At 39.4% G+C, this 22,452-nt stretch overlaps 1 protein-coding gene across 4 annotated transcripts in view; it reads right to left on the bottom strand.

Annotated features, from left to right (window-relative positions):
* The window catches only part of KLF12 (KLF transcription factor 12), a 448,910-nt gene that overhangs the window by 235,251 nt on the left and 191,207 nt on the right, over positions 1-22,452 (bottom strand). For 2 of the 4 annotated variants that reach the window (XM_022577039.3, XM_022577040.2), the window contains exon 3: positions 13,168-13,257. The exons of the other annotated variants lie outside the window; for them this stretch is intronic. In XM_022577039.3, the coding sequence (XP_022432747.1) occupies positions 13,168-13,257 (90 nt within the window). The remainder of the gene's footprint in view (positions 1-13,167; positions 13,258-22,452) is intronic. 4 annotated transcript variants of the gene reach the window in all.

Raw genomic sequence — 22,452 nt, 5'->3', positions numbered from 1 at the left:
GGTGGAAGAAAGTCCAACCACACCTCAGGTCTCCTCCAGTGAAAATTCCACAACTACTGTCCTCCAGCATCTGATGCCAAAAAGTCTGTTACAACCTCCCCCAAAAGCCGGAAGTTCTCGCCACTGCACTCGCCCAAAGAGCATCAGCCTTGCACTGCCTCCTTCTCGTGTCCCTCTAGTGGGTGGTGCAACTCACTGGCAACAAGTCGTAGCTGCAAGAGAGTCTAGGAACTGCAGGTGTTTGGGTTGTGTTTTTGCTATTTTTAAAGATTCTATCAGGGGAATTGGAATCACAATATGGGAAGCTAACAGGAAGTCAAGATGATAAACAAAAGATGTCAGGCAATCGCAAAGGGCCACTACACACTCTGATAATGGGCGGGCTGAGAAGTTTTCATGAATAATGTCAGCTACATAAAGGAGAGTCAGATCATGTAGGTAAAACTTCATTTCATTTGGGAACAATTTACTCTTTTCTAACAAAGGCCATAGGTCTCTTATAATAGCAAGACATTTCACAAGACATAAAGACAATAACTCATGTAATTCAAAAACTAATAATACCAACTACTTGGTGACTGTTTTTCCCCCAGTGATTTCAGAATGTTACAGCATAACAATATGTATCATTTTTCCTATACGAAAAAGCAAAAGATACTAATTTAGGAAACTGTTCACATTCCATAGCATGTACTATTTTTGCCTCTTATAGTTCTCCTATACTTCTGTCGAAGAAACATTTTCCAAGACAATGGAGATTTTGAATGGTGGCAATATAACTTAGTCTTTGTGGAAATAGGAGTTTGAAATAAAATACTTTATAAATATTCACTAGAAAAGAGTTAGTTTAGTTTTGTTTTACAAAACAGAAAGTTATTTTTAAACCACTACTCCTTTAACTATCATGGCCACATAATGTTTCTGAATAAAATTTCAAGTGCTTTCTACAGTAACAATTGTTTCTTGTTCTTTATGCTTAAGGAAAGTTAGCTGCATACAATAAGATATAGTATTTCAGAGTAAAATTCAAGAATACAGAACTAAAGATTTATTTTTAAATGTGAATTACGCATAAAGGCAGGTATTAATAACACAATATATATTATTTCTCTTGTGTAAACATAAATTGAAAGTTCCATTTTTTAATTGATAATGGTTTCATATGAAACAGTGTGACTTTGGAGCGGCACCAAAATCCATGTGAATAAATGAACATATATTTTAATTTCCATATGCAATGTACTTTACATAATGAAGTTAAGGAGAGATTCAGACTTAACAATAACAATTCCAAGAGCAGTTGCTTTTTATTGATTACTTAATACATAGCGTACTATGCTAAGCATTATGCATATAAAATAATTTCAATAACCTGGCTGAACTCTATACCCTTTATTACACCTCAATTTAAACATAGGAAAATGTTTCACATCCTTCTCAGAAACATTTCAGTCATTCAAAAACACTGCACAGAAATGTGAATATACCCCAAGAACAATAATCCAAAGAGGACAAAGGCAAAATCTCCACTTTTACATATTTATGGAATGCCAACGTGGAAATCAGAAGTCACTGTGGCAAATAAAATTTGGTGGGAGGGAAATGAGAGCAAATTGAGGGTATACAGTCACGCAAGGTGAATGGAAAGAGATAACTGTCTCTACATCTATTTTATGACTTGATAAAACAACAGACATTAAGGGTTTTGTCATATCATGGGTATTTATTTACCATATTAATAATGAAGATGGGTATGAAAATTACGTCCCTTTGCATAATACTTGATGGTAAAGACTGAAGAAATTTTCAGCAAGATATATAAATTTTTAGTAAGTACAATATTCACTGGGGGAAAAAAATATATGATCTCATACCTGAGAAGGTCATACATATGCGTGGGAAAATAATGTCCAGACTGTCAGGTCCCTAAAAGGTGCCAGTAACCACTGCATTGTTCATAGAAAATACTTCACCTCAAACACTTTGCCTCTTTATATTTTTCAGTAACTAGAGTAATATATTGATGATTCCTTTGTAAATGGTTTGAATACTCATCTTTATATGAAATTTATCACGTGAAGTGACCCAAGAGACTTATTCTACTACCTTGTTATAACTGACTTAGCCAAAGGAGGTTGCAGATTTTAAACCCACAGCTGTATTAATTTCTTTCAATCTGAAGGTAAAAAAAGTATATAACTGAGGTCTTTAAAAAACAAACCTAAGAACAGCACATTCTTTATCTTAATTGTAAAGAACAATAAGATTGTCTTGTTTAGCGGATATAGGCTTTAAGACTAAATAAACTCAATAATTATTTGCATGGCTTTATTGAAAAAGATATAATTAGTCATGACAAGAGCATAACAGTGAAATTAAAATTGGAAATAGAATTGGTCATGGAGACTATGAGTCATCTGAACTTCACAGCTCATTTATGACTGACGAGAAGTACATATTTCTTCGTTAAGAAAATCTTCGGACAATATGCCCTTAAGAGAAGAAAAAGGACTGACCAGCAGATTAGAGACAAATTCATTTTTCCACAGGCCATGGACACGACCATTCAGCAAGACGTTAAATTGATCAAAATTATCACCAGGTCGAATGTGCCTTGGTGGCAAAGTATATATTTTCCTCAGTGATGACTCTGACATAATTTGTAAAGCAATGAAAAAAAAAAACAACTGTTGACATTCTGATGTTACATATTTATGAAATTCTGGGTTCTCAAAATACTATGACAGAGAGACAGAGTTTTCTAGAAGGTGCATCTAATGTGTGCTGTCAGCTCTGCTCAATTTGTTGATTTCTAAAATTGATAGACACACAGTGAAATAAAATTTTGCCAATGTGATGAGCAGGGAGTATTTTTGCACGTTTTTACTTACTGTTAAATTTTTGAAAACATTATTTTATATTAAAACAAACATACACTAAGTAGTGAAATATTTTTTAATCCTATGTAATTAAGGTAAAAGAGAGATTCCAAGAGTTCATATTTATTTCATGCTACTGTGTGCACTGGGCATTGAACCTCTGTTGGTAAATCTGCATTTATTGGAGTAGTGAATTAAAACTTTTCATAAGATCTAAAATTTTTCTTAAACATTAATATTGTAGTGGAAATTATTTGAAATCAGATCATTTCCAATGTGATGACTAGTTATAATACTGTCAAGGACAGCTTGCAATATGAAAAGATTCTGATTCAGAATACATGAACTCCAGTTACATGCCTGTTACTTACTGGTGATATGACCTTGGGTGTACAATAGCTCTGCAATTTTAATGACTAATAGGGCTAATATTATATTGACTCAAGGGTTTACTAAGGTAAAAAAGCAACTTGGATTGTTGAATTGACTCTCAATGAATTGACTCTCTTATATTATGAGATGTTTTATTTTATCTCTGGTTCCCTTTGTCCCTAAGTCTACTTTCTCTAATAATAATACAGGCACTGCAGTTTTGTTTTTTTGTAATTATTTGGTGTATACATGATGCATCTTTTCCTATCCTTTTACTTTTTGTTTGTTTAAAAGAATGTCTATTACAGAATTATTAATTTCCTGAAGAAAAAAATTCTAAACTATTAACAGCTTTTATTTCAAGGTAGTGTGATCATGCCTTTTATTTTTTTTCTCGATGGGTTTTTTATATATTTGAATTTTTCAATGATAAAAATGTTACCAGACATAAGAATTACGTTTCTGATCTGGATGATCGACAGGACCCGCAATCTACAGGACTGGGATGACTAAACACAGACACAGCTGACTCTGGAACAGCATGAGTCCTCTTCCGCGTCAACTGTTTTCAACAGTAAATACTACATGATCCACCTTGCTTGAATCTGCGGATGCGGAACACAGATATGGAGGAACGCCAGATGCGGAGGGCTGAATACAAGCTATACTTAAATGTTCAGCTGCTCAGAGGCTTGGCACTCATAACAACCCCTGCCTGGTTCCTCAACTGTAACCTCACTTTTCACATAAAACTTCTTCCTCCAGAGTCAGAAGAAGGGTGTTGTCAAAGCCAACATTCATTTAAGAAGTGGCCGTTTTAAGTAAAAATAGGGCCATTACTCACACATAGTTGCTGCTATAACAAACAGATTTTTTTAAAAGTCACTTCCCATTTGAACTACCTGAAGCTATTTCTGCTGAAATTCTCCTTCAGCCATTCAGTTTAGTAATCCATACTAAACTGTCCCTTGGACAGTTGTAAACATCAGCTCCCTGGAGTTTTAAATTTTTTTTTTTCATTGTGGTAATGAATACATACTATAAAATTTACCCTCTTAACCATTTTTATCTGTGCAGTTCAGTAGTGTCAACTGCATTCACACTGTTGTTGTAACAGAGCTCTACAGTTTTTTCATCTCACAAAACGGAAACTCTCTCCTCAGCAAGCTACTCCCCATGTCCACCTCCACCTAACACCTAACCACCACCATTCCATTTTCTGTTTCATAATTCTGACTACTCTTGATTCTTTTTACTTTTAACCTATCTGTATTTTTAAAGGGAGTTTCCTGTAGATAGCACGTAGTTGGGTCTTACTTTTATTTCCAATCTCACAATCTGTCTTTTAGATGAAGTGCTTAAACCATGTGCATTTCACACAATAATCAAGGTGTTGTGTTTAAATGCACTACCCTATTTGTTTTCTATTTCTCCTATCTGTTCTTTGTTCATTTTTCCTCTTTTCTTGCTCTCTTTTAAATACAGTTGAGTACCTTTTCAAATGTTTCCAATTCATCTCTACCATTGATTTATTAGCTACTATCTGGTTGTTTTCGTGTGTGTGTGTGTGTGTGTGTGTGTGTGTAGGGGGGTTGCTCTAGGATTTACAGCGTTACACCTTTAACTTAACACAGACTACCTTCAAATGATACCACAACTCTTCACACACACAACAGTATCCTTCCTTCCATCCTCCCATTTCTGTGCTACTGTTGTTACTCAATTTCCTTCAATATATGTTATAATGTATTGTTATTATGTTCGCTTTGAGCAATTTTTCTTCCAAAATTTTTTTTAATCTTTATATTTGCCTAGGTATTTGCCATTTTGAGTGCTCTTCATTTCCTTGTGTTGATCCAAATTCCTACCTAGTGTCCTTTTACCGCCACCTAAGGAAGTCATTTCTTCTGCCCTGAATGGTGTCTGGTAAGTAGTCTGATTTTTGTTCCACTGTATGGCAGGTATATTTCCTCCTTCTCCCCTGGCTGCTGTTAAGACTACTCTTCATTACCTGTTTTCAGCAATTTGATTACTATATGCTTTGGCGTGATTTCTTTTGCTTGGGGCTGAACTTGGATTTGTGGGTTTATAGTTTTCATCACGTTTGGATCATGTCCAGCCATTTCTTTGTTCAAATATTTTTTCTGGCCTCCCCTCCTCCTGCGAGTCCAATTGTACATATATTAGACAACTTGGGATTGTTCCATAGGTCACTGAGACTCTGTTCAGTTTTTAAATTTTTTTTTTATATGATCAATTTTGATTAAATGCCACGACATTGTTACTTTTACATTATTGAAGGCTAGATCTGTCTTCCTTTGAGACTGTTGGATTTTGTTCTGGCACAACTAAGTAACCTGCAGATCAGTCTGATCCTTTCTGTCATGGAAAGGTCCAGACCAGACTATTATGGAACTAATTCAGCTCTATTACTAAGCTGTGGCCCTTCTGAGACCTCTACCAAATGCCCATGTATGAAGAGGTCTCTCCCATATGGTTTTTGTGAATTTTATGTGAAATCCAAGAATCATTCCACCCGTTGCCATCCTTGTTCTTTCCTTGCCTTCCTCCTCACATAGGCAGATCATTACTTAGCAAAACCCTTAAAGGGACCAGTTTGAAGATCCTCAGAGCCCTCTCTTTGTACAACCCCATCCTCTCTGTTATCGTTCTCTTTAAAAATTAATTGCTTTGACCTCTCCAAATTCCAAGCCCTGCCTGCCTAGCTCGGTGTGACTGTTAGACCCTCTCTGGGTCCGCCCTCCCTGTTTGCCTCCAGGCAGGAGATTGAGGCAATAGTAGCATCACCCCCTTTCTCATCCCATGTCCCAAGGATCACAGTCCTTAACTGCCTATTGTCCAATACGTGAAAAACATTTCATGTATTTTGTCTGGTTTTCTAGTGTTTATGGTGGGAGGTTGATACCCACAGCAGTTAATCCCTAACAGTCAGGAGCAGAAAGTCCTCCAAGGGCTACATAAGATATTTTTGTGAGGCACTTTATAGACTATGAATCAGTATATAAATATTAGTATAAGAAAACACACTTAGACATAGAGCAATATACACCTCATGCTCCAGATTTTTTTTTCCTGATTCTACTACAAAGACTGGTACATGAAGGAGAACATGATCGTTCATAAGCTGAAATATTTTGGAAAGGTTAATTTCCCCCAAATCAAAATTACTCAGAGCATGAAATTTCTTTTAAAAAATGTTCCTTTTTACAAAGCACTGACCCTGTGCAAATGCAAATAATGCTTGGAAAGAATAGCATTTCACATTCTCCTCAGTTAATACGACTGCAGTTAGAACCGGTCATCTGTGGATACCAAGAACTAACACTGCACAGAGGGTCAAGGGTGTCTGGATGGCAGGCGGAAGGGAATAAAGTTGAAGGAGAAAGTACATTGCTAATGGGAAAGAAAGGGGGCAGAATTATCAGCTTCATAGCTTTGCCCAGGGCAGGCCCCGAGGGAAAGGGTCTGGCTGCCTGCTATATTTCCCTTGGGTACTATCTGTAATTACTATCACAGCTCATTGATTTTCAATTCTTTCTATTAATACATTTACTGGCCATTCCGACATTATTAAAATCAGTCCAACTCCGCTTCTACAGAGGAGGACAGCTCTTCCCTAAAATATGAGTTTTGCAAGTGCAGATATTTTTTCCTGCTTTTAAAAAAAAGAACGGTCTTCTTGTATTAGCAATAACATAGCTTCTGCGTATGCTTTTCTTTGAAGCCAGGTAGTGACATGCAAAGACTGGACTACGGATCAAAAGATCTCAAGTAGTGGCTCATCAGCGAATATTAAGTGATAAGCAACATCGTATGTCTAAGATAATCCTACCGATTTACTAGCTATGCTGGCCCCTGTTCCCAAGGTAGAGGGGGTAATAATGAGGCACTGTGGAAGGCAAACGCAAGTGGCATTTTTATAATGCCTTCTCGTGCTCTTCTGATAGTCATTAAAGTAACACTGTCTTACTAAGCCTTGACACACTAATGTATATTAAATCTTCTATGTTAAGTTAAACATAGTGGTTTACTGAGGAAAAAGAAGTTAGACGTGTCGTGGAGTTTTTTTCTCTAAAGCCACTGAATTTTAATGTAACTGCCTGTCTCCAATCAGCACTGCATAGCACACATGTAGCTTCAGCTACAACACTTGCACCTGTTTCTCTTTGTTTATCAAACCTAAGGATTGGCGGCTTTTCCAAAATGGCACCTGTCTCGAAATCTCAATTCTGCCATTGACACTGGCTCCCACTTACAATAAAGAGCATCTGAACTGATCGCTCTTTGTTGAGCTCTGCCTAAGCATCAGCTCCCTGCGCTGGGAGGATGAGGAATAACGAGAAACAAAAAGCATTAGCTCTGCTCTTAAGGACGTGACAATATAGTCGCCTTAACGGCACTACTTCTCCTTGATATACAAATGTCTTCAACACCTTGCTATGAATGTCCTACTGAACGGTTTGCAAAAGCACTGCAAGCCTCCAGGGGAAAGAACCATTATTCTCTTTTGTCCTACCTCTAAAATTAGAGCGCTCAGAGATCTCTGGTCCGACCAGGGCTGATATTTTCTGCAAGGAAGCCATGGAACCATACCTATCCGCTGCCATTCCTGTCACCTCTCCAGCTCCCGGGCTGTGGTAAAGCGACCTTAGGCTGTCTCCCACAGTGTAACACAGAGGGGTCTTTTATCACCCAATTACCAACTGCTCGGAACACTTAAAATGGGCAGAACATCCCATCTCCTTCTCTCTCTCAGCCACGCTACTGCCACCTCCCTGTGCCTACAAGCCCGCGGACCAGGACGGCACCTGCCTCTACAAGAGGAGAGAGAGGAGGAGAAACCAAGGGCTCCAACACCCTTGTGGTTGGAGGAGGGACTCAGGTCCGCTCCATCCCTGTGGCAGACCCCTCAGGCCTTAGAACACAAAGAGCGAGGGTGACTGAGTGAGGAATGATTCTTTCCCGCCTCCCTCTGACGCCTACGTATTTTTCATATTTTTATTGAGAGAGCTTTTTTAAACATTTTACTTTTAAGAATTTCAAACATATATAAGATTAGGCAGAAGAGTTAAACAAGCCCCCTTGCATCCATCATCCAGCTTCAGTAATGATGGAACCATGACCAATCTTACTGTATCTCTATCCCCATCCATTACACCCTCCCCTTTTATTTTGCAGCAAATCCCAGACATCGAATTATTTCATCTGGAAATATACCAACAAGTCTTTAAAGTATGCGAACTCAGACTCCTTTTTTAAAAATTATGGCCAAATAGCATTATCACACCAAGCGGTATCACTTCTGTGTTAAAATAATAACTGATTTCTGGCTTCATCATTCTGGTTTTTTTTGTTTTGTTTTGTTTTGTTTTTTTTGCGGTACACGGGCCTCTCACTGCTATGGCCTCTCCCGCTGCGGAGCACAGGCTCCGGACATGCAGGCTCAGCGGCCATGGCTCACGGGTCCAGCCGCTCCGCGGCATGTGGGATCTTCCCGGACCGGGGCACGAACCCGTGTCCCCTGCATCGGCAGGTGGACTCTCAACCACTGCGCCACCAGGGAAGCCCCACCATTCTATTTTTTTACATGATAAAATCTAAGCAGAATTTGCAACATTTCTCCAGATAGGCTTAAATAAAAATTAAAATAAAAAAAACAAAGCTTAAGATTTACCTGAAGTCCTCTCTTAGGATTATAAATTAATGCAGATGTTGGAACCTCTACTAAGTACCTATGAGAACTGCAGCAACGGAAAGTGAAGCAATGGGGCCCTTTATAATCCTATTTTTCCTCAAAAGGAGAACATTTCTTGAGCACCCACCACATGCAGTCAGGCCCTTGTGAGGCTGGAGGGTTCGCTCCACTTCCCAGGTGAGGAGGAACAGGTGGACAGAGGCGGCTGAGGAAGCATCTTAACTCAGGTCTGTCTCACTTTAAAGTCTGTGCATTTCTACTTCCACACACAGGCAGTTTCATTGCAGTATCACTGGAAATGCCTTCTCTCACTCCATGCCTGTGACCAGAATCAAATACCGTCAGACTGAATTTGGAAGGTCTCGCCTCTAACATCCCCACTGCACAGATGAAGACACAGAGGCCTGGAGATGGGCAGTTCCTTCCCAATGCCGTTCCAGCTAGGGAGCTGCAGGGCCAGGAATGAAATCACGCTTTATGTCTTTGAAGTGGTGCCTGTTCTCTGCACACCGTCTTATCTCTGGGTTTACAAATTCTAGCATTCCTCTTCCTGCTTTAGTCCTGGGCTTAATAACACCTTAGAACATCCCAAGGCTGAGAGCACACTTGAGAAGCTCTTATAACAGCAGGACACAAGCACCAAAGGTCACAGACAAAGTCACTCCACCACTCCACGCTGTGCCCATGAAGTATATCACAAGAGCACATGACCTTGCCGTGGACCACGTAGCAGCATGCGCTGTATTACCAAGAAGGCTGAAGAAAACTTAAGTCACATTTCAGGAGACTGCAATAATGATCGACTTCAATACCACAAAACTAAGGGTTCCAAAGAGAAGTAAGGCACACAGAGACGGTCTGAATTAGCCACCCTTATCCATCCAGTTCACATGGCTACAAGATGAAGACTGCCACCAAAGGGAATCTATTATTTCCAATATTTCCGATTCTTATTTTTATGTTCACAACAACCCTATGAGGTAGACAGAGCAGGTTTATAAGTAGCTATTGACTAGTTTCATATTTTGCACCGTGCCAGTTACAGTGCCTGGACAAGTTTAATAGAGCACGTATTTTCTGAGCACTTACCATGTGCCAGGAACTACGAGAAAAACACAAGGAATAGTTCTTGCCCTCTGAGAGCTTAGAATCTGATTAAAGAGATGGGACCACGTACACACACGCCACAGAACTATTTAGAGGAAGAGGCAAGGCAGCCAGGACTTTTCAGAGAAGAGAAAGCAGAGTGGCCAACCTCGGCCTGTTCCACAGTCTTTCTTTAAGCTCTGAAATGTGCTCATCCAGTCCTGGATTCCTTGGAGAGGAGGGGGCACATGCAGAGACCAGCTGACAGCCGAAGACCTAAGGGACTATTTATGACAAGAAAGAGGGAAGGAGCAGATGCCTTCATGGTGCCCTGAGACAGGAGGTCCATGTAAAGTAGCAGATCTTTACAATACTTGCCTGTAGCCTGAAAGGCAGACTAAGTCTTTTTCCCCTCAACGCTGATGGAGGAGTCTCAGAACTAGGTTTCCACAGTGATTACAGAATCCCGCTAATGCACAAGCTTCAGGCTTTCCCATTCATTGTTGTGATGCACAGATACATTTCTATAACGTTTTGTTCACTGTAACTAAAGTCTCATCTTTTTCAAAAGCCCATAATCACACATGTGATGATTTTAATGTCACCAATATGTTCACATTTTCTTATGAAGAATCAAACTTCAAACGGCCTTTAATACTCAATGAGGAAAGAGTTCTATAAGATGGAAATCAAGAAATCTTCAGAATTTTAGCACTCCTTATCTAAAAGTAGTTCTGAGATTCTGAAATTACACAGTATTATCACCCATCCCATCACCCCCAATAAAAAACTCCAGTAAAGGGACCAAAAATAAAGTTCACTAAAATTCAAGATTTCAGCTGTTTAAAGAAGAGTTGATTTAAAGCATTACAAATGACTAAGTACAAATTAATTGTATTCTATAGATAGTTAAATCATAATACATTTCATTCAACACTGTGGTCTGCTTCTCTTAAAGCTTTGCTGTAAAAGAGAACAAAAGTTTGCGTGTCATATACTTAAGAAAAGTATATACGAGACTAAGGAAAAGAAGATATGAAGCTTCTATTCCCCTCCAACACACACATTCTAAATTAGGGTTAAAGTACCAACATCATCTCCATTCACAAAGAAGAAAATGGATTTTAATGAACAGGCATTAAGTAAAACCTAGAACCTACAATTTTTCCTGTCCCTATTTGAGGACAGAAAAATACTTTCCATAAATAATGTGACATGAGTTTCTTATTCACACTGTAAAACCCCTGGGAATATTGGCTTTTGTTTTTTGTATACTTAAACCTTTCATGCAAACCTTACCTTAAAACTGAAAAATAATAGTAAAGGAGAGAGAAGTACCTAGATGTTCTTACAGATTCCCAGGACTGGTGACAACAATGCACTATTCCTGGCTTTGCCTAAGAGCCCAAGTAACATATTCTGACTGGTTTTCTGTACTTTTTTGCCTCCCTCCAACATGTATGACTTGAACAGATTTACTGTTATTTAAGTTGAAGAACATACTGTGAAATAAAAGCGACATTGTGAAATATACCGTTTTCACTTTTCCATCAGGCTGCCTTCTCCAAATAAGATGTGACAGTCTGTATGTTTTGTTAAACTTAAACACGGGGTATGTAGGAATTTATTTTATTAAACTGATGCTAATGCATTTAGATTAAGAAAACAGAATTCCTGAGAAATAAAAAACATCCTTCTGTGGTTTGGTTAAAAAAACAAAGGTAAAGAACTACTTAGTTTGGAGGATATAGAGTTTAACTTGATGAGTGTCAGCCTAGAAAATCCAGGTGAACACGTGATTTTTTTCTGAAGGTTTGTCTACAATGAACAAGCAATTATTAATAACCAACACATAGTCTTTTCTTTCACGATGCTCTACTGCCTAAGTTTGGGGTTGAATCTCTGTGACTCACTCATTATGTCACGCAGACTGTGGGGTTATGTTCTCGGCGGACATACTCCACAATGTGCATTTCAGAGCTACCACAGTCTACGCTGAACATAAAGATGAAATGATATGCTCTACGTGATGGGGGTCTGTTTCAGACACTGACTTACACGGAAGAGAAATATATCATGAGATGCCATACACCCTGCCACATAGTGCTCAGGAATGGGGACATTACTGGAGAACCCTCTAAATGCAACCATCGAGATCCCTGTCCTCGATCCCTGGTACATCAGTATCCTAACCTCTTGAATGGGGTCCCAGAGGAACTCATGCGTACTGATTGTTGTAAGAGTGAGAGTTTATTAACACTTAAATTTGATTGCTCAGTTACAAAACACTGCTAATGTTTTGTTTTGGTTGTTTTGAATAAGGGATACACAGATAAGATTAAGATTAAATATGTATTTAATTGATGTCCTTTTTGCGGTCACGTGTACTTGCCTCTGTGATGCTGTTTTAGTAAGACAGGTAGGCAGTGCTTTCTCCCTTAAATACAAAAGGTGGTCAGCCAATGCTGCAAGGAATCACATCGCGGTGATTATGATTTTTACTAGTGAAGCTATAGATGTTAACAATTATAAAATCACCCACATCGTTTTAAAAAATCTAGCTGTGTTCTTAAGTCCTTACACTTTCAGTAGCCATAAACTGCCAATTTGGCTACGTTATTGCTCAATAAGCTTTCTTTTGCTTTTAAGTGCTTTTCAAACTCACTATCAACTATAGAAAAGGGTAAAAACAAATGTCAAAAGAGAAATCCATCCAAAAACAGTAACATTCCCATAACTGTACTCTGTAATTTCCTAACTTAGCAAGAACCAAACTATCTTGGCATTGAGGTTAGAGCCCCATCTTATTTTTTTAATACTTCCTCTGCGAGTTGGATTTGAATTAGTTTCCCAAAACATTCACCAATTTAAATAAAGCCGTACGGTCACTATGCCTTCCTAAATTCAAGACCTTATCTTTCCTACGTTAGTAATATTTGAGGTTGCAAATGGGTGAGAATCAACCATGGTCTCAGATGATTTTTACTCAAGAGAGAAAAGCTGAAGCAAGTGAAAAATCAGAAGTGTTCTGCAAACCTTAGAACACTCTGGAGGTAAACACTGCCACTCTCTTAAAGAGAAGGGGGTGGGGCATCGTCGGAAACTTCTGCTTACCCCTTGTTCAGATTCCAAAAGCTCTGTTTTGACTCTGACTGCCGGCATCCCATCAAGCATTAACATTCTGTTCTCAAGGGTGTTGAAATTCTGAGAATAAAAAAGAGAGAGAGGGAAATTCAGCTATAAAGCGTTCAGAAGAGGACAGCTAGTAGAGTCTGCCTTCATTGTAGTACATTTAGTACTGCTAACCTAATTTTTTAACAATATAGTATAATTAAAGGAGAACATCAGCATAGCCAATTATCCCCCCATGCTGAACTTTCATTTGAAATAATGACCAAGAACTTGAATTAATCAGTCTGATTCTATGACCCCTGGGTTGGAGGTCAGACGGTAATAAACTGGAGTAAGGCAACCTTACGTTAATTTATACGGGGCCGGAATAACTCATCACACTTGCAATCGTGGAAGGAAATACCAGGCAAGTTTCTTTCTTCCTTAGCTCTGGAGGTTGTACTGTATACAGAAATCCATAAAGGAAAAGACAGATCAAAATAATTTATATACTCTCATACTACTGTCAAAGTGGAAATAACTTTAAATACAAGATACTATAATGCTGGAGAGTGAATTCCGGTATCATGGTATATCTGATCAAATGAAAATTTCTACCTTTCAACGGCAAACATCTGCTTTAAAAACAACTAACATAAATCTTGGATTAAGAGTGAATTCTTAAGCTGAAGTCATAATCAAAGAATAAACGACAATTTGGTTTCTGTTCCGGTATATGTTTGCCTCCATTTAACACCTCTTGAAGGGAAAACCTTACTTCTATTGTGGTGCAATAGAATTTCAAACATCTATAAAAAGATTAAATCAGGGTTATTTTTTGACTAATTTCCACAGCTTCGGGGATTTTCTGAAGTCAGCAACCTAGGAAGGGAGTCAGAAAGCCACACATCAGTGCTTGCTGCAGGCCAAAATCAGGCTCCTGCTTTAAAATATGTTGAGAATGCCAACTTTACCCTCAAACACTGACTAAACCAAGAAATTAAAATGACTAAGTTTGACTGAGTTTTTAGACTAGTGTCTTTGCTGTTACAGAATGTAACCACATGACACTAAGGTGGTCTTATTAAAAGAAAGAGACATTTCTAAATGTTTTGCCTACATGGTGACAAAGGTTAAATATCACTTCTAAACCTTCAGGTTTTCGCCATTCATGGAGTTGCTTTTCTCCCCAACAGACAGTTAAGTAAAAACAACTCTCACTTCAACACATCATAAATTAAACGTTTTTATTACCAAATAATACCAACAGAGTGCAGTATAGTGAAGCTCTAATTATTTCTCCCATTTCTTGACTCTCCTTTTTGTTTAAGAAAAATACTCTGAGAAATAAAATGTATGGGGCTTCTTATCACAAATATTTGCTCAGAGAAATCAACGGCAAGAAGAAAAAGCAAATTTACTCTAGAGCTAGCTAATGAGCATTTAGAAATCCCGTGCTACCTAGTCTGTTAGGTAATAAAAAGAAGAAAAATTACTGTCATGTTCCTCTCTTAGAAATGTACAATATTATTAAAGCTGGCAGGATACATCATTGCTTTTACATGTTTGCTTTTGACTTGTCCATATTTTGGGGGGATTTTTGCATCCTAATAGCTTAGAACAGAAGGAACTATGGCATTACTGGTGAGCTCAGTGCATTTGTTCCAAGCTTAAAATCCTTTCACGGAGGCTGGTGGGTTGTTTACATATCAGGCATGGACCTCAAATCCCAATGTGTCACTTGCTTCCATGCTTGGAAGCAGCCAGCTTGGTCTGCTACCTCCCAACCTCAGGAAAGCCTTCCTGCTGCCAGCAGCCCTCAACTGCCGGGCCTTTCACAGCAGCATGGAATCCACCCTAACAAAGGCTCCCGTAGGCTGTTTGGTTGGTAGACAATGAAGGATGAGTTGATACTGCTTCCTACCCCGGAGGAGGTCTTGCCCAGATGGAAAGGGAAGAAGATGCCTTGCAAAGGAGGGGAAAAGACAAAGAGCGATTCTGGAAAGGCAGGTTTAATGAACTGTTAGAATCTGATTAGAGGCTAATGTCCCTTTTAGTGCTTTGTACCAATTTACAGCTGATAGACTTCAGCCGTTTTCCTCGCTGGCTGTGATCAACCCATTCATTTAAAAAAAAAAATGCAAGCTAACCAGAGTCTTTGAAGTTAAAAACGGATAAATCATAAAAAGCTGACTGGGTTCACATGCAATTTAGTACATTTAAATATCACCGTTTCCATCATAATTTTTGTTGTTGTTGTACTGGGATAATTCTAGATCGTTAAAGCCAGGGTTACACTTCAGTTTCATGTAAAAGTGAAATAATTAAACACGTTTTCAAGCATTTTTTTAAGAAATGAAGTTTGCCCGGCAAATATTTCTCTTTCCCTGATTTTTCCAGGATCAGCGTAGCACACCCATAATAGACACCATAAATAACAACGTTCACAGCTAAGGAACCCAATCCTTAATTATTAAACTCTTGCAACTAGTGCAGATTCCATCAGTACATATGCCTGAAAGTTATACTGTATATACATGAGGCATATTAATCTCTGCATTCCTGATTCTGACCTTGTTTAGCCTAAAGAGAAGGGCCGAGCATCACACCATATTCCAGACCATCCAAGAAGGTGTGTGGTTTTTGCGGAGCCCATGGTAATTATACAGCATTGAGGACATAGTCCTTGGAACAAAATATCGATAGATTTATCTCTCTACGCTAAAAATCAGATACATACAATCTCAGCTGACTTCAGACTTTAAATATGTAATAAACTCTAATAATTTGAAATTGCTGTCAAACATATCTTGTCGTGATCTTGATCAAAACGCATTTGCTGGGGAATCCAATAGCTCAATTGATTCCCAAGAGGTAAATAAGATTAGTCATCAATTTTAGTAACATGGTACTCTCTATGTTGTAACAAATATTTTGATATTATACAACCCTATATAATTTATGTATATGTGTTTATATTCATGTACACGTATCTATACACCTATGTTACTTATTTCATATGAGTAAACTGTGTCAATTACAGCCAAATTTATCATCAGATTTATTAGCTGGCTGTCGATCAATTACACATGCGCCGGATGAGAAGGGTACTCTGGATACTCCTATTTCCCAAATAAGATTTGGCAACACAGCAGTCCAGCTGAGAGTAGCTCTCCCAGTCGAAAGCAGTATAAACACAACTGTCAAGAGACCTTCAAGATGGCAGAAGAGTAAGACGCGGAGATCACCTTCCTCCCCACAAATACATCAGAAATACATCTACACGTAAACACAACTGTCATCAATCCTAGCATCTCACAATATTTTGAATGGAACCTGCAGGAAGGAAAAGGACTGATGCTCAATAATCCTCTCTCATGAAATCATAGAACAGGGGGGACTTTCCAGGGCAACTACTACAATCCACCCTCCTACTCCCAGAATGCAGGTCTCTTTCCTCTCCCTCTTCCAGACTGTGCGTCATCCACTTTGCACAGGTGGGGTAATAAAGAGCCAGCTAGTCAACATTCAACAGACCAAAGTTTTCAACAAAGCTTCCCTTCATAAGCCAAAAACATCTACTGGGATTTGTTCCGATTTCTCAAGATACAGGACATATTCACTTAAACATATTTCCATCTTGAATCTCCATGTTTGGCTACAGGTAATGAAAAATATGAATTGCCCTCACCCCTACCCGTGTTATGTTCAACAGTGATCAAAGGGACATATGAGAAGCAATTCAGGATTCACTGCATCAAGTTGATTAAGGCACGTTCGGAAAAGATTCTTAACGGGTTATAATGCAGGCATACCAACTGGTTAAAAGTATCATCCTCTGAGTACTTTTTCCTACAGAAAAAGCAGCAGCATCAGATTATAAGGAAATTCGCCTTTTGCTTGAAAACCACTTCATAGAGAAGTCAATCTCTCCCCTTTCTTGACTCACTTCTACCATAACGACAATAAAAACCAACAAAAATAACAATTGTTTTCCAAGCCTGTATGCCAGTTCAACCAATAGGTCCTTTCTTCAGAGAAAACATAAGTGTTTTATACTACCCCCAAATTTGTGCTGAAATGCAAAAGAATGAGTGAATCCCTGCTCTTCATAAGGATCGACACACCTAAGAGATTAGAATTATGCCCAGACAACAGTTTCCATTATCTATTGTTATGCAACAATAGGTAGCATAACACAACTACCATTTTATTATTATCTTGCTAACAAACGTAATAACAGCACCTACTATTTGCATATTTACTATGGACTAGACCCTGTGCTAAGAGACGTACTCATTCAGTCCTTACAGCAACCCAAGAGGTCAAGGCTTTATTATCCGAAGATGAGGCATCTGAGACACAAGGAGGTTAAACTGTCCAAGGTCACACGATTAGTAAGTGGTGCAGCTCGATTCCAAACCAAAGGAGCCTGAGCCCAACCAAGCTAAGCTCCCAACCACTACACCCCTCTCTCCCTTCCCCTCCCTCTCCTTCTCTCTCCATCTTCCTCTGTGCGCTCCCTAAATCGACGTGGAAAAAAAACATGAGCACCTTACTGAAGGCCCCAACAGAGGAGCTCTGGAATCTCAGTCGATGGCTCCTCTCAGGGCTGAACTGATTTAGTCACCGAAAGGAATGCGCAACTTCTGGTCACGGGTGAGTATCAACAGTTTGGGGAATAACAATAAGAGATCAAATAAGCCCCTGGTTCACTTTTTTTTTTTCTTTAAATCAATCTTTCAACATATTTCCTTAGCTTGATAAGATTATACATTCCTATCCTAGAAACATCTCGTAATTAATTTAGCAGCAAGTCAGTCCCATCCTGAGTTGAACATCCAGAAAAATCTATGGTAACCTCACCTGCTACCCAGTGTTTTGAAAATATTCATATCCTAGACGGCTCATTCGATATTTTCACAATAGCGTCAAGTACTTGGATTATACACGAACTTCATCTTCGACCTTTTATACTCAAAAGAGATACATTCGGGCCTCACATTCAATTTATAAGTGCTTAGATTAAGTGTAAAATTATATTTTTCTACACTCACATACCCTCACACTGGTAAGTCAATTTTGTAGAGGGCATATGTGTAATTAAAGTACCTCTGATGGTACAAAAGAAACATCAGTTGAAATGCTGACTTTGCCATTCTGGCCCAGGCTTTCATCTTCCCTTGCTTTGCAGCACGGGAGAGTGGATATCACACTGATGATCATATTTTACTGGGAGAACTAGAATCCAAACTATAGACCTACTGGGACTTGCAACTTAAATCCCCTTCAGTGGTTTCAATGATCCATAGACACATTATTCTGAATATCTGTCATCAGTCTCAAAAACAAAACCCTTCCATGATCACCTCACATTGAAACATGGAACTGTGTCTTTCATAAGAATTGGTAAAAACTGCACATGCAATGCAGCAACTTATATTTTCCTGATAGCAAGAATCATTGTTTTCGGGCTTCCCTGGTGGTGCAGTGGTTGAGAGTCCGCCTGCCGATGCAGGGGACACGGGTTCGTGCCCCGGTCTGGGAAGATCCCACATGCCGCGGAGCGGCTGGGCCCGTGAGCCATGGCTGCTGACCCTGCGCGTCCGGAGCCTGTGCTCCGCAACGGGAAAGGCCACAACAGTGAGAGCCCCGCGTACCGCAAAAAAAAAAAAAAAAAGAATCATTGCTTTCTATGTTGGTAAAATGCTAAATTACCACAACAATGGATCGTTTACACTAATAGTTTTAGAAATGTCAACTGAGCTTCTAAATAAGTCTTCCATCCCAGCATTAATACAGATTGTAATAAAAATTATTTTGTCATTCATATTCTGAAGAGCTGCACACACTTGGGGGTCATGAGTGGGCCAAATTTCTCCTTAAACACGCAGTGACGGGTCTCTGCTATGGCAGTCATCTCATTCTATCCGTGACACATTCATGAACCATGAGGCACTACAGGAGATAACGGGCAGAGCCAGGACTGGAGAACAGAAACCAGGTCAAAAAATCAGGCAATTATCATGGCAAGAGACGTGCCAACTGACCACCAACCAAACCCTAGAGAGGGAGCACAAAACTTCAGCTCAGCTGCGCAGATATTAACATCCCAGGGAGAGATCAAATGTGTAGGAACCCGTATCAGGATAGGCTAACAAGTGGTCTGCATGTCAGGTAAAGTATAAGGGAATTATTCAGTCATAAAAATGAAGGAAGTCTTGCCATCTGCAACAACAATGGATGGACCCTGAGGGCATTATGCTAAATGAAATAAGTCAGACAAAGAAAGACAAATACCACATCTCGCTTAGACGTAAGATCTTAAATGCACACACACACACACACAAAATACCAAAAAAAAAAAAAAGAGAGAGAGAGAGAGAGAGAGCGAGCGCTCATAGATACAGAGAATAGATTGGTGATTGCCACAGGGGTGTGTGTGTGTAGTGAGTGAAGGCGGTCAAAAGGTACAGATTTCCATTTATGAAATAAATAAGTCATGGGGATGTAATGTACAGCATGGTGACTCTATTAACAGTATATGTCAATTATAGCTCCCACCTCCCCCCCAGAAAAGAGGATGAGAAAGAAAAGAGAGAAGTGAGTTCAGTCCTGGAAAAGGAAGCCAGAAACAAGATTCTCTGAAGGGAGCAGGGCTAGCTGAAACTAATTCTGAGTGCCTAGCCCCAGGAGAAGCCAGAACTGGGTAACAGACGCAGACAAGAATCAGAGAGCTAGCCATGTGCCCAAGCCCAGGCACACACATGGGCACAAAAACCAGGCACCATGAGGCTGGGCAGAAAGGCTGATGCAGTACACAGGACCCACACATGGACAATTACACTTGCAATACAACCACAATATGACCACAGGGTCTCAAAATTTTAAAAATAATTATACAACAATTATAATAGCAATATATATATAACCATATTCGAACAATGATAATAACAGTAACTACTATTTACTAAACACTTACGTACCAAGTGCTGTTTCATGGGCTTTACATTTGTTATATCACTCGTTCATTCAAAAAATACCTACTGAGAACCAGGCACTGTCTCGCTATTTAGGAAACATCAGTGAACAAAATGGGGAAACTTACAGAGTTTCATTCTTTTCTTTTTTACTATGTCCATTTCAGACAAGAAAGTTCAGGTTCAGAGAGATTAAGTAATCTGCCCAAGGTTATGAAAATGATCGGCAGTCTAACTCTGGGGCTAATACCTATTTTCCATTGCTACCTGGGATAGAGATTCTCAACTGCTCGGTACTCTGACATTGGCTGCAAAGTTTGGATTAGCCCAGAAGTGTCCAAGCCACTCTGGCTAGTGTACTTCAAGCTCCTGTGATATCAAAAGGCTGGGAACCAGGGCTGAAGTGGGAGCAGCAAGGCAAGGGCAGGCTGATCACAGACACACTGAAGGGAGATGGTGTTAAGGTCATTATGGAGTCTTTACCCTGTCCTATAGTGGGTACCTCTAACTATTTACCCAATGTGCCTCTAACCAGTTACCCAACCCTGTTTTCCACCCTTCTGCTCAGGGTACATCTCAACCATGTGAAAAACGCTCTCTCCTCCAGGCCTCTGTATATTCGATTCCACCCTTGTATTCATCACTACCTGACAAATTCTCTATCTGTTATTACACTAGAATGTAAGTTCCAGGAGGGCCATGACATTGCCTTTTTGTTCATAAGTCCCTATCCCCAAACTTATAACTGTGTCTAACACACACTATGTGCTCAGTAGATGTTTGTTGGGCTGATGAAAGAATAAATGTAAATAAATCTAAAATCAGTTCATTCCCTGGGTTCACCTGACCCAGGTGGTATAACTGATTGTTGCGAAACAGATGGCAAGAAGAGCATAAGCAAAATCGTAGGGCAATGAAATTCTCCATGTTTGTGAACAATAATAAAGGATTTCATGTGGCTGGAACACAGGATTTATTGGAGGAGAAACTGGAGATGAGACCATATAAGTAACTTGGTGTTAGGGGGCAAAAGGTCTTATATGTTATGGTAATTCATTTATTCATGCAAAAATGTTTCTTTAATGCCTGCAATGGGCTAGTAGCTAGGGGCCCAAGTGAATAAGAGAGAAAGATTCCCTATCCCAAGAAAACTTGAGGTAAATGGGAAAGAAATGTGTTTGGGTATCACACAGCAGGTGATGGGGCATCATGAAGCAAAAGCATAATGTGTTCAAGCTTTGTGTTTAAAAAGCTAGCACCGGACTTGCTTTGGAAGATGGCTTATAAACAGATAGAATCTGATGCAGAGGTAAGAGCCACCAGTTCACAGGCTACTGCAACAACTCAGGGGAGAGCTGGGGAGAGCCTGACCCAAAACAGTGGCAGTGGGAATAAAGAGGAGGAAAATTATTTGAGAGAGAGTACACAGGAAGAATAAACAGCTTTTTTTTTTTTTTTCTGGTACACGGGCCTCTCACTGTTGTGGCCTCTCCCGTTGCGGAGCACAGGCTCCGGACGCGCAGGCTCAGCGGCCATGGCTCACGGGCCCAGCCACTCCGCAGCATGTGGGATCCTCCCGGACCGGGGCACGAACCCGTGTCCCCTGCATCGGCAGGCGGACTCTCAACCACTGCGCCACCAGGGAAGCCCATGAACAGCTTTTGATGACTGACAAGAAGGAGGAAGTGTGGAGTAAGAGCTGAGAGGATTGTCAAGGATGGCACTGATTTTCTACATTGTACATGAAGCTTGAGGCAGGAAGCCCAGCAGGAAAAGCCAAACGTGTCATATATTCCTCCAATATCCTGTAAAGGACCTATTGCACTCTGGGATACATGAATATTTCGGTATATTGTTTAATTTCAATACATTTTTGCTTACTCAGGATCTGTTATGCATCGAAGAAAATTTCTCTCAAGCTGAGTACATTCGAATATTATAACAGATACTAATAGAGTCAAATTTATTCAAACTTGGAAACACAGGTTTGGTTGAAATAAGGAAAAAACTATAAATAAAGAAGTCATCTTCTTAGCTGCATTTTCAAGACAAGAATTAACTCTGTCTTCACTATCATTTTTCCCGGGATTTATCATTTTACAGACTTCCATGGTTATCAAAACTTAAAACAAAATAAATATTTGCCAAAGTACGAGTTTAAGAGTACTGTACATTAACATATTCATCGCTGTTTCCCTTTATGAAAAGTCATTTGGATAGTAATGAAAAAAATATGCAGAACACTGAATGGAATATGTAATGAAATAAGTAACATCACCGGTCCTCTGTGCCTGGAGACAATGAAGAT

Source organism: Delphinapterus leucas, chromosome 18 (genome assembly GCF_059928025.1).
Source record: "Delphinapterus leucas isolate spDelLeu-1000000601 "Yukka" chromosome 18, BTC_Dleu_Yukka2, whole genome shotgun sequence".
Lineage (NCBI taxonomy): Eukaryota > Metazoa > Chordata > Mammalia > Artiodactyla > Monodontidae > Delphinapterus > Delphinapterus leucas.
Note: the sequence above shows the minus strand (reverse complement) of the source record. Positions and strands in the feature narration are given on the sequence as shown.